Genomic DNA, 25192 nt, shown 5'->3' with positions numbered 1-25192 from the left:
AGGACAAAGTGACTAATAGCACAAAACCCCAAAGAATCACCCCAAGCACTCTTTGAGCTGCTCAACAGCTAGAGTAGAAGTGGCATAATGCTGAGATCCTATCATATACCCAGAAGAGAAATACTATTTTTTTTCATCCAAATTCTATGCACCCTTCAAGGTCCAACTTGAATCCATGTCACCTGTGAAGCCATCCGCATCCTCATCATCCCATTTTTCTGTTTATATTTATGTAGCTAATCCAACATCCTTTTTTTTTTTTTTTTTGCGGTACGCGGGCCTCTCACTGTTGTGGCCTCTCCCATTGCGGAGCACAGGCTCCAGACGCGCAGGCTCAGCGGCCATGGCTCACGGGCCCAGCCACTCCGCGGCATGTGGGATCTTCCTGGACCGGGGCACGAACCCGTGTCCCCTGCATCGGCAGGTGGATTCTCAACCACGGCGCCACCAGGGAAGCCCCAACATCCATTTCTTTATCCCTTGTCTACCTCCTCTAGTGAGGGTAGAAGAACTGGTATTGATTTTCCCAATCTCTCTTAGCTAGGGGTAGCCAGGTCACGTAGTCCTGGCCAATGAGACGCAGGTAAGAACACTGCTAGGAGACTTTTAAGAGAGCGTCTATCTAAACAAAAGGGATGGATGTCACAAGTACCTGGTACTACCTCTTCCCCCTTCCTGCTTTGAATGCAGAGCTACAGCAGCCAACTTGAAACCATGACAGAAAGGTGAAGGGAAAAGCAGAGATGTCAACACAGGATCAAGAGTCCTGGCTTCATTAAACAGATGAACCAACCAGCTACTGCTGGGCTTCTTATATGGGCAAAAGATTTACCTACATTTGTTTAGGCCCCTGTTACATTTTCTTGTCACCTGCATCCAAAAGCATCCCTAATTTATACAACCCCATATGTGACATGTCCTACACAGCCTTGCGAATTCTTTTTGAGCACCTTACTATATGTGTCAGATGCTGTAAAAATTGTTAAAACCATTGTCTCATTTAATCACAGCAACCTTATGAGGTAGGTACTATTACCCCATTTTAGAGATGTGGAAACTGAGGCACAAAGAGGTTAAATAACTACATTATACTGTGATACTATACTGCCTTGCATTACTACTTAACTGACTGTTCCCCCTTATAATTTTAAAGTCTTTGAGTGCAGAAGCCACATTTGCTTCGAACATACTTGTTAAATGGAAAACTAAAGTGTGGAAGTATCCACAGAAATGGGGCAATTGGTGATTTTGTCCCTAACTTGTCAAGCCTCTGAGCCTTATGTCCTGCCATGGATCCCTATTTAGGCACTGGCCAGAGTTATCTTTCAAGGTCCAGGGCTGGATAGGTTGCATATATGAAGTTGACCTCATCTGAAACCCCAGGAGTCCACCAGAGAGGAGGGGCCAGCAGCAAGCAGCTCACTGTCTGCAGTGAGCATGGTGAATCACGGATTCTGAGCAAGGTCACTGAAGGCTATTAGAACTTAAGAAACTGTAAGCAGGGACTTCTCTGGTGGCGCAGTGGTTAAGAATCTGCCTGCCAATGCAGGGGACACGGGTTCGAGCCCTGGTCTGGGAAGATCCCACATGCCACGGAGCAACTAAGCCTGTGCGCCACAACTACTGAGCCTGCGCTCTAGAGCCCGCAAGCCACAACTACTGAAGCCCACGTGCCCAGAGCCTGTGCTTCTCAACAAGAGAAGCCACAGCAATGAGAAGCCTGTGCACCACAACAAAGAGTAGCCCCTGCTCGCCGCAACTAGAGAAAGCCCGCGTGCAGCAACGAAGACCCAATGCAGCCAAAAATAAATAAACTAATTTTTTTAAAAAAACTGTACCTGCCAAAAATGGCAGGCTCTACATCACCTATTGCTTGTATTATTCTAAATGAACATTATTATACACTCATCGAAATGCTCATGAATTAATTTTTTAAGTGTTTGGCAGAGGTGGGGAGGATGGGACTGATGATTTACATTTTCAAAGGAACATTTAACAACATCACACAGCTTGAGGAACACACTTTTGGTTTGGTAACGATTTCCCTTCTCATTAATATTCCTACATACATACCAATATTAGGCAGTTACAATGCAATACAAAGTACGCTGGACCTAGAGTTAGCACTAATGGGTTGAGATCCTCACTCTACAACTTAGCTGTGGGACACGGAGCAAGAGTCTACATCCCGTAAGCCTCAGACATGAAACAGCAGGAGTAATACATGCCTCCTAGGGTTGCCATGAGGATCAAACCAGAATATGGACGTGAAAGTGCCTGATCAATAACAAAGCACCGGGGGCTTCCCTGGTGGCGCAGTGGTTGGGGGTCTGCCTGCCGATGCAGGGGATACGGGTTCGTGCCCCGGCCTAGGAAGATCCCACATGCCGCAGAGCGACTGGGCCCGTGAGCCATAGCCGCTGAGCCTGCGCGTCCGGGGCCTGTGCTCCGCAACGGGAGAGACCACAGCAGTGAGAGGCCCGCGTACCGCAAAAAAAACTAAAATAAAAAAATAAAGCACCGAACGAATGCTCGGGGTTACAATGACTTACAGTCACCTGTGACATCAGTGACTTAACTGTCAGTCCTTACCCAGCATGCACCAGCATGTATGAGATAAACCTCCAGGCTTCCTCCCTCTTCTTAGGACTGTAGATAAAGGGACTCTCTAAGATGCCCGTGTCCAAGGTGATCCACTGTTTCTGCGGCTTCCACACAGCATAGTAAATAAACACTGCCAGCTGACAGAGAGGGGCAGACACAGACGTTAACCACACCTTCTGCTGAGAGAGGCCCCATTAAAGCCCACGGGCACTACCTCTTTCAAACAATTAGCTCTCAAGAGGGCCACTCCCTAGCATGTGCTCAGAAGATGACAGGAATTCAATTCCCTGCCATATATCTGACCATACAACTGTGGGCACTTCCTCCAGCGGTTAGGAGCAGCCGTAGACCAAACTGCAAAGAAGAATCTTTCGAATCCACTTTCCCCTCTTCAATACCCACTGCCCTCATCTTCCCACACTCACTATTTGGTCGTTCATTTACAACTTAATATGAAATTAAGTCACTGCTGGCTTCTGAAGAATAGAGGAGGGAAAGGGAAAAATAGTAACTTTGTAGTGGAGAAACCTGGCAAATTCGACCTTAACCAAGTGATAAAGGTTAATGTCACAGGGATGTCATGGGGATGTCCCCTAGCCTCTGCTCCCTGACGTGATCTGATGAGAAGGGTACTTCACTTCTGTGGTCTTCCTCCCTCAAACCCATAACTTCAGTCTAATCACGAGAAAAACATCAGACATACCCAGACTGGGGGACATTCTACAGGATACCTGGCCAGTACTCCTCAAGACTATCAAAGCCATGGAAAGCAAAGACTGAAACTGGGAAGTGGACTTCGCCTCCTCAGGAGTGGTGCATCCGTGCACGAGCCTCGCGGGTCTGCAGCGGCAGACCTCCTAAGGTCTGCCCTTACAAGGGGTAAGGGCAGGGGCAGGGGCGGGGCGGCTGCCACCACGGCCGGGAGTCAGGACACATTCGACGCCATCGTGATGGCGGATGAGAGGTTTCACGGGGAAGGGTATCAGGAAGGCTATGAAGAAGGAAGTAGTTTGGGTATGACTGAAGGAATGCAGCATGGCACGTTTCATGGAGCTAAAATCGGATCTGAGATCAGGTGCTACCAAGGTTTCGCTTTTGCTTGGAGATGTCTCCTGCACGGTTGCTCCACTGAGAAAGACAGCAAATAGATGAAGGTCTTAGAATCGTTGATTGCAATGATTCAGAAATTCCCTTATGATGACCCTACTTATGATAAACTTCACGAAGACTTAGACAAAATTAGAGGGAAATTTAAGCAGCTTTGTTCATTACTAAACGTTCAGCCTGACTTTAAAATTGGTACAGAAGGTTCTGGGCTTTCATTTTGATGACAGACGAACAGACAAAACATCAAGGAACAGATGTTCGTATGTTAAGTGTTTAAAAATGTGATTAAAGGCAAAACAATGTTGGAGGATTCATTGTTTTGCAGGGAGGGTTCCAGCTTGGCCGGTGAAAGGGCTTCCTTCCCCCCGAGGTCTGCCTGCATCGCCTCGGTGCCCCCCACAGGGCCCCTCAACACAAGACCGTCCTTTGTTGAGCCCTGTCTGCTCTCAGTCTGAATGCAGCCCTGGCAGAGCCCTCGCCGGGCTGCTGTCTCTGATCCAGGGTCCAGGCCGTTGGCTCATGGGTTCTTGCCACCTGGCAGACCTGGCTGGATATAGATTCAGGTTGGCTCTGGATAGGATAAACCTCCCATTTACCCCACCAGGCTTTGGTCAGTGCTCAGAGGGACAGTTTTTTTTTTTTAATGAGAGCCACAGGGTTGACACAAAGCAGGTTAATGGGAAAGAGTGACGGGGACTGTGACATTTATTGACCCTTGAGATGCGCCAGTGCTGTGACCTGCTTCTCATGTTTTATTTAGTCCCTTCAGTAGCCCATGAGGTGGGCGTTATTCCTGTTTTATAGTCGAGGAAACGGAAGCCCAAGAGACTGCCTGGTCCAAGAGCAGCGGGCGGCTGAGGTGGGAATCCAACCCCCATCTCCTGGTGCCCGCCCTGGAACCCGTGGTCGCACCCACAGGCTCGGGATCCCTGCCTGCAGATCCCCGCTGTGCCCCGTGGAGCCCTGGGGCGTCGCCTGTGGCCATGGACGTGGGCGTCTGGCTGAGAGGAGGAAAGGACAGCCCTGTCCCCAGGGAGCCCAGACGTGCTCTTCCTGTGTCCCCAGGTGGATGGGGCTCTGCAGCATCAAAAATGGTCAAGGGGAGGGAATTTTAAGGCCACTGCTCTATGTGCAGAAACTTTGGAGCCTTAAAGCCATCGCCTATATGTGGTGAGGTCCCGGCAGGCCAGTCCCCCGTAAGATGCGTGGCTCCCGGACGTTTCTCTGCAAGTGATGGCCCGTGTCCAGGCCCCTCAGGCATCCCGGCCAGAGCCCTCTCCCCACCCGCTACTGGCCCAGGGAGCAGATCTGGAAGCCGTGAGTGAAATTAGCACACGGGTAGGCCGTGAATCTGCTCCAGATTTCAAAATCATTCCAGAGCGTCTGGGTAGACTGTGCTCCCCTGGCAGCTGCTGGGGGCATCTCTGTGGGGCCTGTGATGCTGGCCCTCACCATGTGCCGAGGAGGAAGAAACAGCTTCTAGTTGTTGGACAAGACTCCGCCTTTATCCTGCTCGGCTGTCTTATGTGTGTCTCGCTGTAGGTTCCTAGCCTGCAGTCCCAACCTCAGTTCTGCGGAGCCCAGGGCTGGGCGCACGGCCTCAGATGTGCCTTTGTACAGACACCAGCAGCGCTCATCTCTGGCTGCTGGGATGAAAGGGCTTTTGTTGTCATTTTCCTGGGTGGATTTTTGTGTTTTCTCAACTATCTGTTTGGACGATGTATTATTTTTATAATTGGAGAAAAAATAAACAGCATATTTTAAAGCAAAAAAAAAAAAAAAAAAAGACTGAGACACTGTCACAGATCACAGTAAACTGGGGGGGAATGTGAAAATTAAATGCAGCATGATACCCTGGGTTCGAGGGTACAAAAGGGACAGAAAGAGGACACTAATGGAAAAATTGGTAAAAGCCAAATTAAGCCTAGAGTTTAGTTAATACTAATACACTAATATGAGTTTCTTAGTTTTGACAAATGTACTATGGAAATATAAGATATTAGCAATGGGAGAAATTGTGTGAGGGGTATAAGGAACTCTCTGTACTATCTCTGCAAATTTTCTATAAAGCTAAAATTATTCCAAAATAAAAAATTTGTTTTAAAAAAGAATTTTTTTTTTTTTTTTTTTGGTCATGCCATATGGCTTGTGGGATCTTAGTTCCTCAACCAGGGATCAAACCCGGGCCCCTGGCAGTGAAAGCGTTGAGTCCTAACCACTGGACTGCGAGGGAATTCCCAAATTTGTTTTAAAATTTTTAATTAGGAAATTCTCTGGCAGTCCAGTGGTAAAGAATCCACTTTCCAATGCAGGGGACGCGGGTTTGATTCCCAGTTGGGGAACTAAGATCCCACATGTCACGGGGCAACTAAGCCCGTGCACCACAACTAGAGAGAAGCCCACACAGTGCAACAACAAAAAAAGACCTCGCATGCCACAACTAAGACCCAACACAGCCAAAAAAATTAATTAAATAAATAAAATAAAAATTTTTTTTAATGGCCTTTGGCCTTCAACTATAAGTCTTACCCCCAGGTCTCCAGTCCTGGCCTACCCTGTAGATTTTAAACTTGCCAAGCCTCCACAATTACATGAGCCAATTCCTTAAAATAAATCAATCTCCATATACATGTGTATGTAGATAGATGATAGATAGATAGATAATGTGTGTGTGTGCGCGCGCGCACGCGCGCGCGCGAGGGTGTATACATCCTATTGGTTCTGCTTCTTTAAAGAATTCTGACTAATACAGTCCCTGATAAGGAAGTTGAGGCATCAGTGGGAATTAAGAGAATGACTTCCTAATGGCCCTAAAGTCACACCTCACAGGCAGCCATCCTCTGTCAATTCCTTTATGAGGCATCATGGTGTGGGAGAAAAAGCTGGGTGAGATGAGGCTCAGGAGAAGCCCAGTCCTGGCCAAATAACTAAGTATGTGGCCTTGGGCAAATTGCCCCACGTCCCTGGGCCTTGCACTCTTTTCTGGAAAACAAAAGGGCTGACTAGACCAGAGTCTGAAACCCACTACATGCTGCCCATAATAGACATCATTAGAGGATCCCATTTTTTTTCCTACTGAAATCTGGAGGCAACTTATAATTCTTCTAAACATACGGCTCCTGATAGATCTTACCAATCAATCAAAGTTGGTTCATGAGATCAAACCAATTTGTAACCCCCAAATTATTTGATTTTTAAAGTCCCCACAAACTAAAATGAAACGAAACCACTAAAACTGTGGTCACTGCTGGGCAGGGGAGTTGTTTGAAAAATAAAACTCAACCCTTGCCTAAAAGTGGCTGGGAACCTAAGAAAAACCTGGGAAGGGAACTCTGGAGAGGGTGAGGTCGAGTTCTGTGTGTGCTGTACTTGCCATCGCCAAGATCTCCTCTTACGTTTTCCAGTCTCTTATCTAGACCTGATCTAAAGCCGCAGTGTGTGTGCAACACCCCAGGGGTCCTTGCACCAGTGCCCACCACCCAGAATGCCTACCTCAGCAATGCTGATGGAGATGATGAACAGGGGGGGCGGAAGGCAGTTAGCTCTTTCCAGGTATGTTCTTCGCACCGGTTCAGGAAGCATCCATTGTGAGACAATCCTGTGGACCTTTTTAGGCTTGAAGGGATCTTTATCTGCCCTGTCCTCTCTCATTTTCTCCTCTTCCAGCATTTCTTTCATCTCTCTATCCCTATTCAGATTCACATCCTCTTCCATCTCCAAATTATGAGCAGCAGCCATTGTCCTGGGTCCACCCTCCACCTGAAAGGGACATGAATGTCAGGGAAAAACAGATGACCCTATAGTTTTGGGGCCATGGCTCTTTCCTGGGCTCTCTGGCACAACCATTGGTTTCCAATGCCTTTCCTGTGTGTTAATAGAAGGCAGCTGAAGATCTTGTGCCCAAATACACGTAATATCCATACCCTCATCACCAGTGTGTAATGGTGAAAAAGTACTAGAGTCTCCCCATTTGAGGGAGAGGACTCCCCAGAAGTCATTTATGGATTCACCTACTGACACCACCCAAAGGATGGACTGGAACTTTGGGATGGCAACTCTACCTCATATACCAATTCCTTCCCGTCTGCCACTGACTCTCAAAGCAACCATTAGTGTAAGAAGTAGCTTTGCCACTAGGTGAAGTATCTCAGAGCCCAAACCATGCTCACTGCATAACTGAACTCAGTTTTGTCCAGCTTAAGTAAATAATCTCCTTTCCCTTCTTAGTTTCATCTTGCTTCTGCTCTCAGGGCACACACAGATCTCTAGTTTCTGATTCAGAATGAAAAATGATTTACTGAGCATATATCAGGTACTATGCTAGGGGCCCCATTATAGGTTAAAAATTTTGCTTCCCATTCCCCCCTCAAAAATGATTTAAACCCACATCTTCTCCTTCTATTTATTTATTTATTTGTGTGTGTGTGTGTGTGTGTGTGTGGTACGCGGGCCTCTCACTGCTGAGGCCTCTCCCGTTGCGGAGCACAGGCTCCGGACACGCAGGCTCAGCAGCCATGGCTCACGGGCCCAGCTGCTCTGCAGCACGTGGGATCCTCCCGGACTGGGGCACGAACCCGCGTCCCCTGCATCGGCAGGCGGACTCTCAGCCACTGCGCCACCAGGGAAGCCCTCTTCTAAATTATCAGTGTCTTTTCTAAAATGCCACCCTGCCCATTCTGTAGCACTTGGGAGTTAAGTAGACCTTTCCTCACTGGTTCTCCAGATACAACATTAACACCCTCACTAAAACACAGCTTCCCAACAATTCTCTGACATCTGACACTCTTGGCTGAGTTCCTACTAATTTCCATATCCAGTATTCCCTTGAACTCAATCCTCAACATACAAACACTCAAGGATTTATTCAACAGATATCTGTTGAACACCTACTCTGTATCAGGCCACCATCCCTATCCCAAAGTGTTTAAAATGTCATGCAGGAGGCTGAGGTCAATAAAAATTGCACAAATAATTGTACAGTTACAGCTGTGCTAGGTGATACCAAGCAGATACATAGGTTACTGAGGCAGCATGTCTGTAACAGTGAGGCCTGCTCTACATACTCTTTCCTCTCCCTGTGTCATGGTGCTAGCTGTACTGTCCTTCTCCTTTTGGTTTAGTTCTGTTATATTTCACTTCTGGTTGAACTATTTAAATCTTTCAATCAAATGTTTTCCTGTCAAAAAAAAGGGGTGGGGGAGTCTCAAATATATTAAGGGAAAAAAATAATGTTGCCAGATACTACATAGAGTACAATCCAATTTTTGTAAAAAGTAATATATTGTTACACAGGAAAACATCTGGAGAATTAACCATGATTATATCTGCATGATAGGATTTCACTAGATTTTTGCCCTCTATGCAGGAGTAGGTACAGATTTTGTGTACCCTGAAGCTTAAACAATTAGGGAGGGGGGGTTCTTTGGAAAAAATAACATAAAATTAAAATTACAAAATAAAAAAATTATAAATGTACATACACTACTTTAGAAGGAGCCCATGCAAGTAGAAGTCTGAAGCTTAAGTTTTATTAGTTTCACAAGTAATCCAGCCAAAACAATCCTAAAAAAGAAGAACAAAACAGGAGGTATCACACTCTATGATTTCAAACTATATAAAAAACCACAGTAATCAAAACAGCATGGTACCTGCACAGAAACAGACAGACACATAGATCAATGGAACTGAGTAGAGAGCCCATAAATGAACTCATACTTATACAGGCAATTAATCTACAACAAAGGAAGCAAGAATATACAATGGGGGAAAGATGTCCTCACACCACACACACAAATAAACACACAATGGATTAAAGACTAAAATGTAAGACCTGAAACCATAAAACTTCTAGAAGAAAACACAGGCAGTCTGCTATTTAATATCAGTCTTAGCAATATTTTTTTGGATATGTCTCCTCAGGCAAGGTAAACAAAAGCAAAAATAAACAAACGAGACTACATCAAACTAAAAAGCTTTTGCACAGCAAAGAAAACTATCAACAAAGGAAAAGGCCACCTACTGAATGGAAAAAGATGTTTTCAGATGATATATCCGACAAGGGGTTGATATCCAAAGTATACGAAGAACTCATACAATTCATCATCAAAACAACAAACAACCTGATTGAAAAATGGCCATAGGGAGAGATTGGTTCAAGATGGTGGAGTAGAAGGACATGCTCTCACTCCCTCTTGCAAGAGCATGAGAATCAAAATTGACTGCTGAACGATCATTGAGGAAGACACTGGAACTCACCAAAAAAGATACCCCACATCCAAAGACAAAGGAGAAGCCACAATGAGACGGTAGGAGGGGCGCAATCACAATAAAATCAAATCCCATAACTGCTGGGTGAGTGACTCACAAACTGGAGAACACTTATACAGCAGAAGTCCACCCACTTCAGTGAAGGTTCTGAGCCCCACATCAGGCTTCCCAACCTGGGGGTCCGGCAACGGAAGGAGGAATTCTTACAGAATCAGACTTTGAAGGCTAGCGGGATTTGATTACAGGACTTTGACAGGACTGGGGGAAACAGAGATTCCACTCCTGGAGGGCACACACAAAGTAGTGTGCTTATCGGGAACCAGGGGAAGGAGCAGTGACCCCATAGGAGACTGAACCAGACCTACCTGCTAGTGTTGGAGGGTCTTCTGCAGAGGCGGGGGTTGGCTGTGTCTCACCGTGAGGACAAGGACACTGGCAGCAGAAGTTCTGGGAAGTACTCCTTGGAGTGAGCCCTCCCAGAATCCACCATTAGCCCAACCAAAGAGCCTGGTACGACCAGTGCTGGGTTGCCTCAGGCCAAACAACCAACAGGGAGGGAAACCAGCCCCACCCATCAGCAGACAAGCAGATTAAAGTTTTACTGAGTTCCACCCACCAGAGCAACACCCAGCTATACCCATCACCAGTCACTCCCATAGGGAAGCTTTCACAAGCCTCTTAGATAGCCTCAACCACCAGAGGGCAGACAGCAGAAGCAAGAAGAAGGACAATTCTGCAGCCTGTGGAACAAAAACCACATTCACAGAAAGATAGACAAGATGAAAAGGCAGAGGGCTATGTACCAGATGAAGGAACAAGATAAAACCTCAGAAAAACAACTAAATGAAGTGGAGATAGGCAACCTTCCAGAAAAAGAATTCAGAATAATGATAGTGAAGATGATCCAGGACCTCAGAAAAAGAATGAAGGCAAAGATCGAGAAGATGTAAGAAATGTTTAACAAAGATCTAGAAGAATTAAAGATCAAACAAACAGAGATGAACAATACAATAACTAAAATGAAAAATACACTAGAAGGAATTAATAGCAGAATAACTGAGGCAGAAGAACAGATAAGTGACCTGGAAGACAGAATGGTGGAATTCACTGCTGTGAAACAGAATAAAGAAAAAAGAATGAAAAGAAATGAAGACAGCCTAAGAGACCTCTGGGACGACATTAAACTAAACAACATTTGCATTATAGGGGTCCCAGAAGGAGAAGAGAGAGAGAAAGGACCTGAGAAAATATTTGAAGAGATTATAGTCAAAAACTTCCCTAACATGGGAAAGCAAATAGCCACCCAAGTCCAGGAAGTGCAGAGAGTCCCATACAGGATAAACCTAAGGAGAAACATGCTGAGACACATAGTAATCAAACTGGCAAAAATTAAAGACAAAGAAAACTTATTGAAAGAAGCAAGGGAAAAACAACAAATAACATACAAGGGAACTCCCATAAGGTTAACAGCTGATTTCTCAGCAGAAACACTACAAGACAGAAGGGAGTGGCATGATATACTTAAAGTGATGAAAGGGAAGAACCTACAACCAAGATTACCCTACCCAGCAAGGATCTCATTCAGATTCAATGGAGAAATCAAAAGCTTTACAGGCAAGCAAAAGCTAAGAGAATTCAGCACCACCAAACCAGCTCTACAACAAATGCTAAAGGAACGTCTCTGAGTGGGAAACACAAGAGAAGATAAGGACCTACAAAAACAAACCCAAAACAATTAAGAAAATGGTAATAGGAACATACATATCGACAATTACCTTAAATGTGAATGGATTAAATGCTCCAACCAAAAGACACAAGCTCACTGAATGGATACAAAAACAAGACCCATATATAGGCTGCCTACAAGAGACCCACTTCAGACCTAGGGACACATACAGACTGAAAATGAGGGGATGGAAAAAGATATTCCATGCAAATGGAAATCAAAATAAAGCTGGAGTAGCAATACTCATGTCAGATAAAATGGACTTTAAAATAAAGAATTTTACAAGAGACAAGGAAGGACACTATGTAATGATCAAGGGATCAATCCAAGAATAAGACATAACAATTATAGGGGCTTCCCTGGTGGTGCGGTGGTTGAGAGTCTGCCTGCCGATGCAGGGGATAAAGGTTCGTGCCCCGGTCCGGGAAGATCCCACATGCCTTGGAACGGCTAGACCCACGAGCCATGGCCGCTGAGCCTGCGCGTCCGGAGCCTGTGCTCCGCAATGGGAGAGGCCACAACAGTGAGAGGCCCACGTACAGCAAAAAAAAAAAAAAAAAGATATAACAATTATAAATATATAAGCATCCAACATAGAAGCACCTCAATACATAAGGCAACTGCTAACAGCTATAAAAGAGGAAATTGCCAGTAATACAATAATAGTGGGGGACTTTAACACCTCACTTACACCAGGGGACAGATCATCCAAAGAGAAAATTAATAAGGAAACACAAGCTTTCAATGACACAACAGACCAGATAGATTTAATTGATATTTATAGGACATTCCATCCAAAAACAGCAGATTACACTTTCTTCTCAAGTGTGCATGGAACATTCTCCAGGATAGATCACATCTTGGGTCAAAAATCGAGCCTCAGTAAATCTAAAAAAATTGAAATCATATCAAGCATCTTTTCTGACCACAACACTATGAGATTAGAAATCAATTACAAGGAAAAAAACATAAAAAACACAAACACGTGGAGGCTAAACAATACGTTACTAAATAACCAAGAGATCACTGAAGAAATCAAAGAGGAAATCAAAAATACCTAGAGACAAATGACAATGAAAACACAACGATCCAAAACCTATGGGATGCAGCAAAAGCAGCTCGAAGAGGGAAGTTTACAGCAATACAAGCCTACCTCAAGAAACAAGAAAAATCTCAAATAAACAATCTAACCTTACACCTAAAGAAACTAGAGAAAGAAGAACAAACAAAACCCAAAATTAGCAGAAGGAAAGAAATCATAAAGATCAGAGCAGAAATAAATGAAATAGAAACAAAGAAAAAAATAACAAAGATCAATAAAACTAAAAGCTGTTTCTTTGAGAAAATAAAATTGATAAACCATTAGCCATACTCATCAAGAAAAGGAGGGAGCAGACTGAAATCAATAAAATTAGAAATGAAAAAGGAGACGTTACAACAGACACCACAGAAATACAAAGCATCCTAAGAGACTACTACAAGCAACTCTATGCCGCTAAAATGGACAACCTGGAAGAAATGGACAAATTCTTAGCAAGGTATAAACTTCCAAGACTGAAGCAGGAAGCAACAGAAAATATGAACAGACCAATCACAAGTTATGAAATTGAAACTGTGATGAAAAAAATCTTCCAACAAACAAAAGCCCAAGACCAGATGGCTTCACAGGAGAATTCTATCAAACATTTAGACAAGAGCTAACACCATCCTTCTCAAACTCTTCCAAAAACTTGCAGAGGAAGGAACACTCCCAAATTCATCCTATGAGGCCACCATCACCCTGATACCAAAACCAGACAAAGATACTACAAAAAAAGAAAATTACAGACCAATATCACTCATGAATATAGATGCAAAAATCCTCAACAAAATACTAGCAAACAGAATCCAACAACACATTAAAAGGATCATACACCATGATCAAGTGGGATTTATCCCAGGGATGCAAGGATTCTTCAATATACACAAATCAAACAATGTGATACACCATATTAACAAATTGAAGAAGAAAAACCATATGATCATCTCAATAGATGCAGAATAAGCTTTTGACAAAATTCAACACCCATTTATGATAAAAATTCTCCAGAAAGTGGGGATAGAGGGAACCTACCTCAACATAATAAAGGCCATATATGACAAACCCACAGCAAACATCATTCTCAATGGTGAAAAACGGAAAGCATTTCCTCTAAGATCAGAAACAAGACAAGGATGTCCACTCTCACCACTATTATTCAACATAGATTTGGAAGTCCTAGCCACGGAAATAAGAGAAGAAAAAGAAATAAAAGGAATACAAATTGGAAAAGAAGAAGTAAAACTGTCAATGTTTGCAGATGACATGATACTATACATAGAGAATCCTCATGATGCTACCAGAAAACGACTAGAGCTAATCAATGAATTTAGTAAAGTAGCAGGATACAAAATTAATGCACAGAAATCTCTTGCATTCTGATACACTAATGATGAAAAATCTGAAAGAGAAATTAAGGAAACATTCCCATTTACCACTGCAACAAAAAGAATAAAATACCTAAGAATAAACCTACCTAGGGAGACAAAAGACCTGTATGCAGAAAACTATAAGACACTGATGAAAGAAATTAAAGATGATACAAACAGATGGAGAGATATACCATGTTCTTGGATTAGAAGAATAAATATTGTGAAAATGACTATACTACCCAAAGAAATCTACAGATTCAATGCAATCTCTATCAAATTCCCAATGGCATTTTTTACAGAACTAGAACAAAATATCTTAGAATTTGTATGCAGACACAAAAGACCCCGAATAGCCAAAGCACTGTTGAAGGAAAAAAATGGAGCTGGAGGAATCAGACTCCCTGACTTCAGACTATACTACAAAGCTACAGTAATCAAGATCATATGGTACTGGCACAAAAACAGAAATATAGATCACTGGATAGAAACAGGATAGAAAGCCCAGAGATAGACCCATGCACCTATAATCAACTAATCTGTGACAAAGGAGGCAAGGATATACAATGGAGAAAAGACAGTCTCTTCAATAAGTGGTGCTGGGGCTTCCCTGGTGGCGCAGTGGTTGAGAGTCCGCCTGCCGATGCAGGGGACGCGGGTTCGTGCCCCGGTCTGGGAAGATCCTGCGCGCCACGAAGCGGCTGGGCCCGTGAGCCATGGCCGCTGAGCCTGCACCTCCAGAGCCTGTGCTCTGCAAAGGGAGAGGCCACAACAGTGAGAGGCCCGCATACCGCAAAAAAAAAAAAAAAAAAAAAAGTGGTGCTGGGAAAACTGGACAGCTACATGTAAAAGAATGAAATTAGAACACTCCCTAACACCATATACAAAAATAAACTCAAAATGGATTAGAGACCTAAATGTAAGACCGGACACTATAAAACTCTTAGAGGATAACATAGGAAGAACACTCTATGACATAAATCACAGCAAGATCCTTTTTGACCCACCTCCTAGAGAAATGGAAATATAAACAAATGGGACCTAATGAAAATTGAAAGCTTTTGCACAGCAAAGGAAACCATAAACAAGATGAAAAGACAACCCTCAGAATGGGAGAAAATATTTGCAAACAAATCAACAGACAAAGGATTAATCTCCAAAATATATAAACAGTTCATGCAGCTCAATATTACCAAAACAAAAACCCAATCCAAAACTGGGCAGAAGACCTAAATAGACATTTCTCCAAAGAAGACATACAGATGGCCAACAAACATATGAAAAGATACTCAACATCACTAATCATTAGAGAAATGCAAATCAAAACTACGACGAAGTATCACCTCACACCAGTTAGAATGGGCATCATAAGAAAATCTACAAACAACAAATGCTGGAGAGGGTGTGGAGAAAAGGGAACCCTCTTGCACTGTTGGTGGGAATGTAAATTGATACAGCCACTATGGAGAACAGTATGGAGGTTCCTTAAAAAACTAAAAATAGAATTACCATATTACCCAGCAATCCCACTACTGGGCATATACCCAGATAAAACCATAATTCAAAAAGACACATGCACCCCAATGTTCATTGCAGCACTATTTACAGTAGCCAGGTCATGGAAGCAACCTAAATGCCCATCAACAGACGAATGGATAAAGAAGATGTGGTACATATATACAATGGAATATTACTCAGCCATAAAAAGGAATGAAATTGGGTCATTTGTAGAGATGTGGGTGGATCTAGAGACTGTCCTACAGAGTGAAGTAAGTCAGAAAGAGAAAAACAAATATCATATATTAACGCATATATGTGGAACCTAGAAAAATGGTACAGATGAACTGGTTTTCAGGGCAGAAATAGAGACACAGATGTAGAGAACAAATGTATGGACACCAAGTGGGGAAAGCGGGGCTGGGGTGGTGGTGGTGGGATGAATTGGGAGATTGGGATTGATGTATATACACTAATATGTATAAAACAGATGACTAATAAGAACCTGCTGTATAAATAAAATAAAATTCAAAAATTCAAAAAAAAAGAAAAATGGCCAGAGGACCTGAATAGACATTTTTCCAAAGAAGACATACAGATGGTCAACAGGCACATGTAAAGATGCTCAACACCACTAATCATCAGGGAAAGGCAATCAAAACCACGAGGGAAATTTCCTGGCAGTCCAGTGGTTAGGACTCCACACTTTCACTGATGTGGCCGAGGGTTCAATCCCTGGTCTGGGAACTAAGATCCCACAAGCCATGTGGCGCGCCCCCCCCACACACACACACCAAGAAAACCACAATTGCGAATCACTTCACACCTTTCAGAATGGCTGTTATCAAAAAGTCAACATAACAAGTGTTGGCCAGAATGTGGAGAAAAGAGAACCCTCGTGCACTGTTGGTAGAAATGTAAATTGGTGCAGCCACTATGGAAAATGGTATGGAGGTTCCTCAAAAAATTAAAAATAGAACTACCATATGACCAAGCAATTCCACTTCTGGGCATTTACCCAAAGAGAACGAAAACACTAGAACAGATATATGCCCCCCTATGTTCATTGCTGCATCATATACAACAGCCAAGGTATGGAAGCAACTTAAGTGCCCATCAATAGGTGAATGGATAAAGAAGATGTGATGTGTGTGTGCGCATACACACACACACAGGGATATTTCTCAGCCATGAAAAAGAATGAAATCTTGCCATTTGCAGCAACATGGATGGACCTAGAGGGTATTATGCTAAAAGAAATGAATCAGACAGAGAAAGCCAAATACTGTATGACTTCACTTATATGTGTACTCTAAAAATCAAAACAGGGACTTCCCTGGCGGTCCAGCAGGTAAGACTCCAAGTTCCCAATGCAGCGGACCTGGGTTCAATCCCTGGTTGGGGAACTAGATCCCACACGTATGTCACAGCTAAGAGTCTGCATGCCGCAACTAAAGATCCCTCATGCCTCAACTAAGACCTGGCACAAGCAAAATAAATAAATAAATAAATAAAAATTTTAAAATAAAATAAAAAACAAAACAAATGGACAAACATAACCAAACAGAAACAGAGTCATAGATACAGAGAAGAAACAGGTGGTTGCCAGAGGGGTGGTGGTGAGAGGAGGTGAGAAAAAGGTGGGAGATTAAGAGGTACAAACTTTCAGTTACAAAATAAATGTCACAGGTATGAAATGTACAGTATGGGGAATATAGTCAATAATTATGTAATAGCTTTGTATGGTGACAGATGACAACTAGACTTTTCATGGTGATCATTTTGAAATGTACAGAAATAACAAATCACTGTGTTGTACACTAGGAACTAACAGTGTTGTAGGTCAATTATGCTTCGAAAACAAACTCATACAGAAAGAGATCAGATTTGTGGCTGCCAAAGGGGTGGGTGGGAGGGGGAATTATATGAAGGTAGTCAAAGGGTACAAACTCCTAGTTATAAGATAACAGTACTAGGGATGTAATGTACAACATGATAAAGATAAAGAACACTGCTGTACATTATAAATGAAAGTTGTTAAGACAGTAAACCCCAAGAGTTCTCATCACAAGGAAAACAAATTTTTTCTATTTCTTTAATGTTGTGTCTATATGAGATGACAGATGTTCACTAAACCTACTGCGGTAATCATTTCGTGATGTATGTAAGTCAAATCATTATGCTGTACACCTTACTTAAAAAAAAAAATAAGATATAATAAAAACAAAGTCCTATCTATGAGACCTTTGCTGGACCCTAAAGTCTCAAGCACTGTACTATTTCTTCCCTCCCCTTGTGGCCTAGTGTCTTGAAGGAGGAGTTTGTATCCACTAAACATCTTATCATCTGCATCCCCCACTGAAACTGCTCTGCTGAGTTATGCCCTTAAAACAAGTCCACTTCAGTCATGATGTGAGTCCTAAGGAAGTGTGCAGAGCACCCCAGTCTCTTCAAAGCACATCCTCATGCTAATTCTCACGTACTCCTCCGAACAATCTAGGAAGAAAGAAGACAAGCGGTATCTTCCCAATTCTCATCTTCACCCTTCCTAACAGAGCTTCCTGTTGCAATCCCTTCATTCCTGCCTTTCATCCCAACCATATTCCATTTCCTGGCTTCCTTCTCCCACTCCCCAGCCACAGGCCACAGAGGATCCTCTGCACACTTCAATGACTCTGTCATCCTGCAACTGGACTTCTCTAACGTGGTGGAGAAAGACACAGTGTCAAGGTCACTAGAGGGCAGGCACACAGGCTAAACAGACCTGGAAAGTGGTCATGTCTTATTTTTATGTGCAAACCCCAGACAATAGCCCTGGACCTGGGACCATGAGCCATAGAATGGGGGTTGCGAGGGGCTGGGGGACAGGGGGAATGGGGAGTTATATGTTTAATCGGTACTATACAGAGTTTCAGTTTGGGAAGATGAAAAGGTTCTGGAGATGGATGATGGTGATGGTTGTACAACAGTGTAAATGCAGTGAATGCCACAAATTGTACACTTAAAAACGGTAAAAACGGTAAATTTTATGTCATGTATATTTTACCACACACACAAACACACACAAACTAGAAAATAATATTAAATTTTCAAGGTCACTGTGAAGACTAGATAGAATATACTGTTTGTCACCAGCATGGGCTTAATCAATGGTATCCAATGCTACTGATATTTTCAGCTTAGTCCAGTGTATCTAAACTTCCTAAATGGCCCAAAATAAAGTTTTTCACTGGAATTTTTTTAAAAGTCATGAGCCATAGAGCCAGATGACTGGGATGAAAACACAGCTCTACAACCTATCAGCTGTAAAGTAACCTTAAGTAAGTCACTCACATTCTCTGAGCCTCAAATTACATTTTTTAAGAATTGTGGTATATTTACGATAGCCAGGACATGGAAGCAACCTAAGTGCCCATCAACAGATGAATGGGTAAAGAAGATGTGGCACATATATACAATGGAATATTACTCAGCCATAAAAAGAAATGAAACTGAGTTATTTGTAGTGAGCTGGATAGACCTGGAATCTGTCATACAGAGTGAAGTAAGTCAGAAGGAGAAAAACAAATACCGTATGCTAACACATATATATGGAATCTAAGAAAAAAAAATGTCATGAAGAGATTAGTGGTAGGACTGGAATTAAACACAGACCTACTAGAGCATGGACTTGAGGATATGGGGAGGGGGAAGGGTAAGCTGTGACGAAGTGAGAGAGTGGCAGGGACATATATACACTACCAAACATAGGGTAGATAGCTAGTGGGAAGCAGCCGCATGGTACAGGGAGATCAGCTAGGTGGTTTGTGATCACCTAGAAGGGTGGGATAGGGAGGGTGACGCAAGAGGGAAGAGATATGGGAACATATGTATATGTATAACTGATTCACTTTGTTGTAAAGGAGAAACTAACACACTATTGTAAAACAGTTATACTCAAATAAAGATGTTTTAAAAAATAAAAAAATAAAGGGAGAGTAAAGTAGAAATAAATAAATAAATAAAATAAATTTTTAAAAAATTTAAAAAAAAAAACTGTGGTAAAATAAACATAAAATTAACCATTTAAAAGTATACAATCCGGTAACATTAAATACATTTGCAGTGTTGTGCAACCATCACGACTATGTAGTTCCAGAACTTTTTCATCACCCCAGACAAAACCCCCATACCCATTAAGCAGTCACTCCCCATGGCCCCCTCCCTCCAGCCCCTGGCACCACTAATTTGCTTTCTGTCTCTATGGATTTACCTATTTTAGATATTTCATATAAATGGAATCATAAAATATGTGGCCTTTTGAGTCTGGCTTCTTTTACTTAGAAAAGTCTTCAAGGTTCATCTGTGTTGTAGCATGTATCAGTACATCATTCCTTTTTATGGTTGAATAATATTGCATTGTATAGATAGATATACAAACAAAACCATATTGTTTATCCATTCATCTGTTGAAGGGCATTTGGATCATTTCCACCTTTCGGCTACTGTGAATAGAGCTGCTATGAACATGCCCATACAAGTTTTTATTTGAATACATATTTTCAATTCTTTTGAGTATATACCTAAGAGTGGAATGGCTGGGTCATATGGTAATTCTGTGTTTAATTTATTGGAAAATCTGCAGGTCCCATTTTTTTTTTTTTTTTTTGGCGATACGCGGGCCTCTCGCTGTTGTGGCCTCTCCCGTTGCGGAGCACAGGCTCCGGACGCGCAGGCTCAGCGGCCATGGCTCACAGGCCCAGCCGCTCTGCGGCATGTGGGATCTTCCCGGACCGGGGCACGAACCCGTGTCCCCTGCTTCGGCAGGCGGACTCTCAACCACTGCGCCACCAGGGAAGCCCTGCAGGTCCCATTTTAAAGTCAGGATCATGATAGAACTTACCTCATAGCATTATGGGAAAAATTATTTGAGACAATGCATGTAAAGCACTTAGAACAGTTTCTGGCACATAGTAAACACTCCATAATTATTAGTTATTACTGGCTATGGATGGATGGATGAGTGGGTATGTAGACGGATAGATGGACAGATGGAAGGGATGGGGCTGAGTCTGGGGTCTATTTTCACGCTGCAAGTTACTAGGAATCAGGTCACAATTCATTTTCAAATGTATTCCATTAGGCAAGGTTCCACGTTACAATAGGTTATATCCAATAAATTTAGAGAAGAGAATTCCCCTTTTATTTATTTTTCCCCAGTAACTTTGCTGAAAATAAAGGCTTCTTACCTCCCAGTCACCCAGCCTCCCAGGGTCAGACATTAAGTCTGTAGAGATAACTATTTTATTAATTTTCCTTGCATACTGATGATTATTTATAGTTTCTTTCATGTCTCATAAATGGCAAAACGAGTATGGATTTGAGATCAGCAGCTCATAAACACAAATATTAAGGCATTTAAAAAATTAAGTTCAATTAAGAGTGATTAACATTGTGTTAATAAGCCCTATTGTAAATTTAAATATCATACATGATCATTTCATGAGGAAAGTTCCACATTGTGAATAACACAACTTCATATCTATAAAAGGAGCTAGATAAACAAGGATTACATTTCCCCACAATTTTTCTTATTTCCAGAAATGTTACGACCTCAAGCCCATCATTTTAGATATTTTAGTGAAATATGTTTCCCGTGCTGCAAAGCTATCTGACCCATTCAGTTTAGCTGAGACTCAATGTGTGTCTGCTTTCTTCTTTGGCATGTGCAGTAAAGGGATCTGACATCTAGACCTACCTACTGTAGATTCCAGAAACAGATGAACATGTTAGTAGTGATGGTGGCATTTTGTTTTGACCTCTCTTCTCGGTCAGACACTGTCACACTGACTTCTCTACCTGTCTGTGTGCCTGCTCCTTGAGGATAGAGGCCTCTCTCTGGTTCATCTCATCTCCAGCATCTAGTGCTTGATGCTCACAGGTGCTGCTTCTAGTCTGACATTCCCCGTCCCTGCCATTCCTGTTTATCTTCTGCATCCACACCTGAGTTTCTGAGCACAATTCACCACAATGGCAACATTACTGACCAGATTGGCAACAATGAAAAAGACTGATTCATACTTACAAGGCTGTGTGGAAATGGGTGCAGTTTATGAGGTGTAAACTGATGCAGCCTTTTCACAAGGCAATTGGGCAGTATCTATAAAATATGAAACTCATATACCTTTCAACAGAACCTTTCTACTTCTAGAAATCTATGCTACAAACGTATCTGAGCGAGTACTCAAGGCTATCTTTCAAAGATGTCCAGTGCAGAACTATTCAAAGTAGTGCAAAATTACAAAGAACCTGAATGTACTTTAATTGACGTGTTTTATTTTTTGATAGTTCTGCTTCTTAGGTAGTTCATTATTCCACTGTGCTGAAATCTGCTCACCAGCCCTTCTGCTCCTGGGTCCAAGGTTTCCCTCCCTAGGGCCTCACAAAGCAAGTCTAATCTAAGATCATGTCATTAATTGTGTAGGTGTGGCCTGTATACTGCATGGGTTCTATAGGTCATAGTTGGGATAGAATATCTGAATTTTCTAGAGTACCAGAATTTTCAGAGGCTCAGTTTGACAGCACAAGAGCCTCAAAACAAGCCAGCAATGATTACAACACATTACAGTCTCACAGAGATATAAAAACATCCACAGCTATCAAATTATTTTCTTGGTCACTCTCATTGCAGTGTTACTCATTGAGTGAAATTGTTTACTACACTGACTGTGCTTTCTTACTCATTAAGCAAAGATCATGCAGGTTTCTTGAGCTTTCTTTAATGTTGACTTGATATTATGCCTCACCTCCTACCTCTTATCTGCAAAAAGTGGCTGCCAACTCTGTTGAAAATACACACGTACACACACACACACACACACACACACACACACACGCATTCAGATCAAAAGTGGGTGGCCCTGCTGTGAAATGTTCTCATCCTACCCTTAGGGAACAACTGGGAGTGAATTGTTAAAAAGGATGTTGGAAGAGTAGAAAAGACTCATAGCCTTTTGGTTAAAAATGGAGACGTTCAAGAACCAAAGACCTTCCCTTCAAGTTAGCAATTATTCTTAAGAAGAGGAAAAGTGGAAAGAACCTTCCTACTTCCTGACCTTACCTGGTATAAGCATTGCTCCTGCTATGAGTCATGTAGCCAGTGTGTTGGCCAAGGATTGGAAAGAGCAGGCTGTGCTCATTTATCCAGAACAATCATCTGTCTTAAAAAAAAAAAAAATCTGTAGAAAAAGAGATTTCCATAAGAAGATTTAGGACTCCCCTGGCAGTCCAGTGGTTAAGACCCTGCGCTTCCACCGCAGGGGGCGTGGGTTTGGTCCCTGGTGGGGGAACTAAGATCCTGCATTCCACGTGGTGTGGCCAAAAAAAAAGATTTACCCAGGAGACTCGACATTGGCAAGGGATTTTTCCAAAGACCTTTTAGGTGCCCTCATTCACTATATACTGATATGGACAGAGTAAAGGGACAAAGTAGATAAATAGTTATTTCCACCAGAGGATTGTAAGTAAAGAAAAAATTATGGGAGACCCCTGTAAGTTAATGATCACTCAAGAAAGCAGGTTTACTTAACCATAAAACCAAGCAGGTTTGCTTAGCAGCAAAACCATGCTACAGAAGCATGAGACATGCCCCAAAACAATAACACAACGGTGGCATGAGACCCACATCCTGTCCAGTGAGCTCAGTAAGTTAACAACCCTTAGGACATGCTCTCTGCACACATAAAAAAACAATTTATGGAAAGGTGACATTTCAAAGTGAAAGACCCTCATTGTACTGAGACCTGAAATAATTGTTCCATAGTGCCTGGCTTGACCACATAGGGACAAGAAAACTCCCCACCCCAACATAGAGGAGGAGCTGATGATGGAAGCGTGATGTCTACTCAAAAATGTAGAAGGTGGTCTTTTCCCCCTCCCTACTTTTCCTTTGATTATAAAACTGTAGCTCACTAAGTTCTTCCCGCAGGGCACCTTCTCACCCGCCCAACTGTAAGCATCACAAGGGTCCTATTCTAATAAATCACTTCTTATCTATCACTTTGCCTCTGGCTGAATTCTTAATGCGCTGAGACATAAAGGACAGGAGATCCTCAGAGCCCCCTGAAATGCCACCTAGCAGTTTCAATACCACATAGTGTCTCCCAACATTGTTATAAATTATAGCCAGAAAATTTTAAGTCAATGACTTCCATAACCGAGCAGGACCCTATGGGGCCTTCCCAGGACAGACCTCTCCCTCATATCCTCTGCTTTAGCTCCTCTCTGAAGTACCTAGATAATAGTATCTGATGCACATTTCCTGAGTTGTTTTGCAGATGCTAAACCACCCACCAAATGGAAGACATTAACTACCTGATGATCATGACCACATAGTCCCCAGGCCTACCGGAGCCTAAGGATTTATAATGTTAACTCCTGTGATACCACCCTGTTACCTCACTATCAGAATTGTACACCAGCTGATCACATATCTTGGGTCACCCCTCCCTCACCTTGCCTTTAAAAAATGCTTTGCTGAAAATCATCGGGGAATTCAGGTGTTTTGAGCACTTGCTGCCCTGGACTCTTTGCTTGATGCCCTGCAGTAAACACTGCCCTTTCCTTCACCAAAACCTGGTGTCAGTAGATTGACTTTAGCGTGTAGGCGAGTCAACCCAGGTTTGGTTCTATAACACTTCCACTGTATTCTTTTGATACCACATGTAATGGTCATTTGTCAGTTTTCTCGGCGAATTCGTCATCTCATGAATCTGGGTGGGCAGCAGGGACCACTTCCCAGTACAAAAGCTAAAAATGCTCAGTACTCACTTTTCCAGGTCCTTAGGCAGCTAGAGCTCAGGTATGTGACCTAGGCTTGAACAATCAGCTGCATTTGCTTAGAATTTGTGGGACTGGAGCTGGGGATGGGGATGATTCTTACAGCAGTGCACTTTAAAGCGGCGGCAGCGGTGTCTGGTGTCCATCCAGCCTTGCCATTGGAGTCAGTGTGCCACTCAGAATCCAATGCCATCTGTGACTTTGATGCAGGCTGAAGGAACGAGCATGCAGCAGCGACAAGGGGGCTGTCTTTGCCTACCTGGCTCTGTGGTTTCGGTGTACTTGTAGGTGCCTGGTCTCCGTGTGTTTCTGCTTATTTCCCAAACTTTACTTCCTTCCAGTGATTTTGTAATCTAACATGATATTGTGATATGCTAAGAAATACATATTCGGTCTTCATTCCCAGTTCCAGGCACTGATTTAAAACCCTTGGAATTTCCTGAGTGATAGGGGTGAGATGAGTATCTTTTGTTATTCATAGTAAGTTTTTTTCAACTCTACCTGAGTTTATGCTAATGAAGTGATTCTTAGAGGGTGGGACCTGGTTGCCAGAGGAAACAACCATGTGATTAGAGGGTTGAAACGTTCAGTCCCCACCTGTGGGATGGGGAAAAGGACTCGAGATTGAGTTTAATGACCAGTGGTCAATAATTAAATCAATCATCCCTATGTGATGGAACCTCCATAAAAATCCTAAACAAATGAGTTTGGAGAGCTTCCAGGTTG

General features: G+C 42.7%; 1 protein-coding gene and 1 pseudogene across 1 annotated transcript in view; one reads left to right on the top strand and one right to left on the bottom strand.

Annotated features, from left to right (window-relative positions):
* The window catches only part of RHBDL2 (rhomboid like 2), a 29768-nt gene extending 22304 nt beyond the window's left edge, over positions 1–7464 (bottom strand). The window contains exons 1-2 of the mRNA XM_059044378.2: positions 7204–7464; positions 2593–2741 (exon numbers count right to left, since the gene is read on the bottom strand). Coding sequence (XP_058900361.1) covers positions 2593–2741; positions 7204–7449 — 395 coding nt within the window. The 5' untranslated portion in view covers positions 7450–7464. The remainder of the gene's footprint in view (positions 1–2592; positions 2742–7203) is intronic.
* On the top strand, positions 2860–3932 carry LOC131765793 (protein LTO1 homolog pseudogene; annotated as a pseudogene).
* Positions 7465–25192: the final 17728 nt, after the last annotated feature.

Source organism: Kogia breviceps, chromosome 1 (assembly GCF_026419965.1).
Source record: "Kogia breviceps isolate mKogBre1 chromosome 1, mKogBre1 haplotype 1, whole genome shotgun sequence".
Lineage (NCBI taxonomy): Eukaryota > Metazoa > Chordata > Mammalia > Artiodactyla > Physeteridae > Kogia > Kogia breviceps.
The sequence above is the reverse complement of the archived record's forward strand: the minus strand, read 5'-3'. Positions and strand labels throughout refer to the sequence as shown.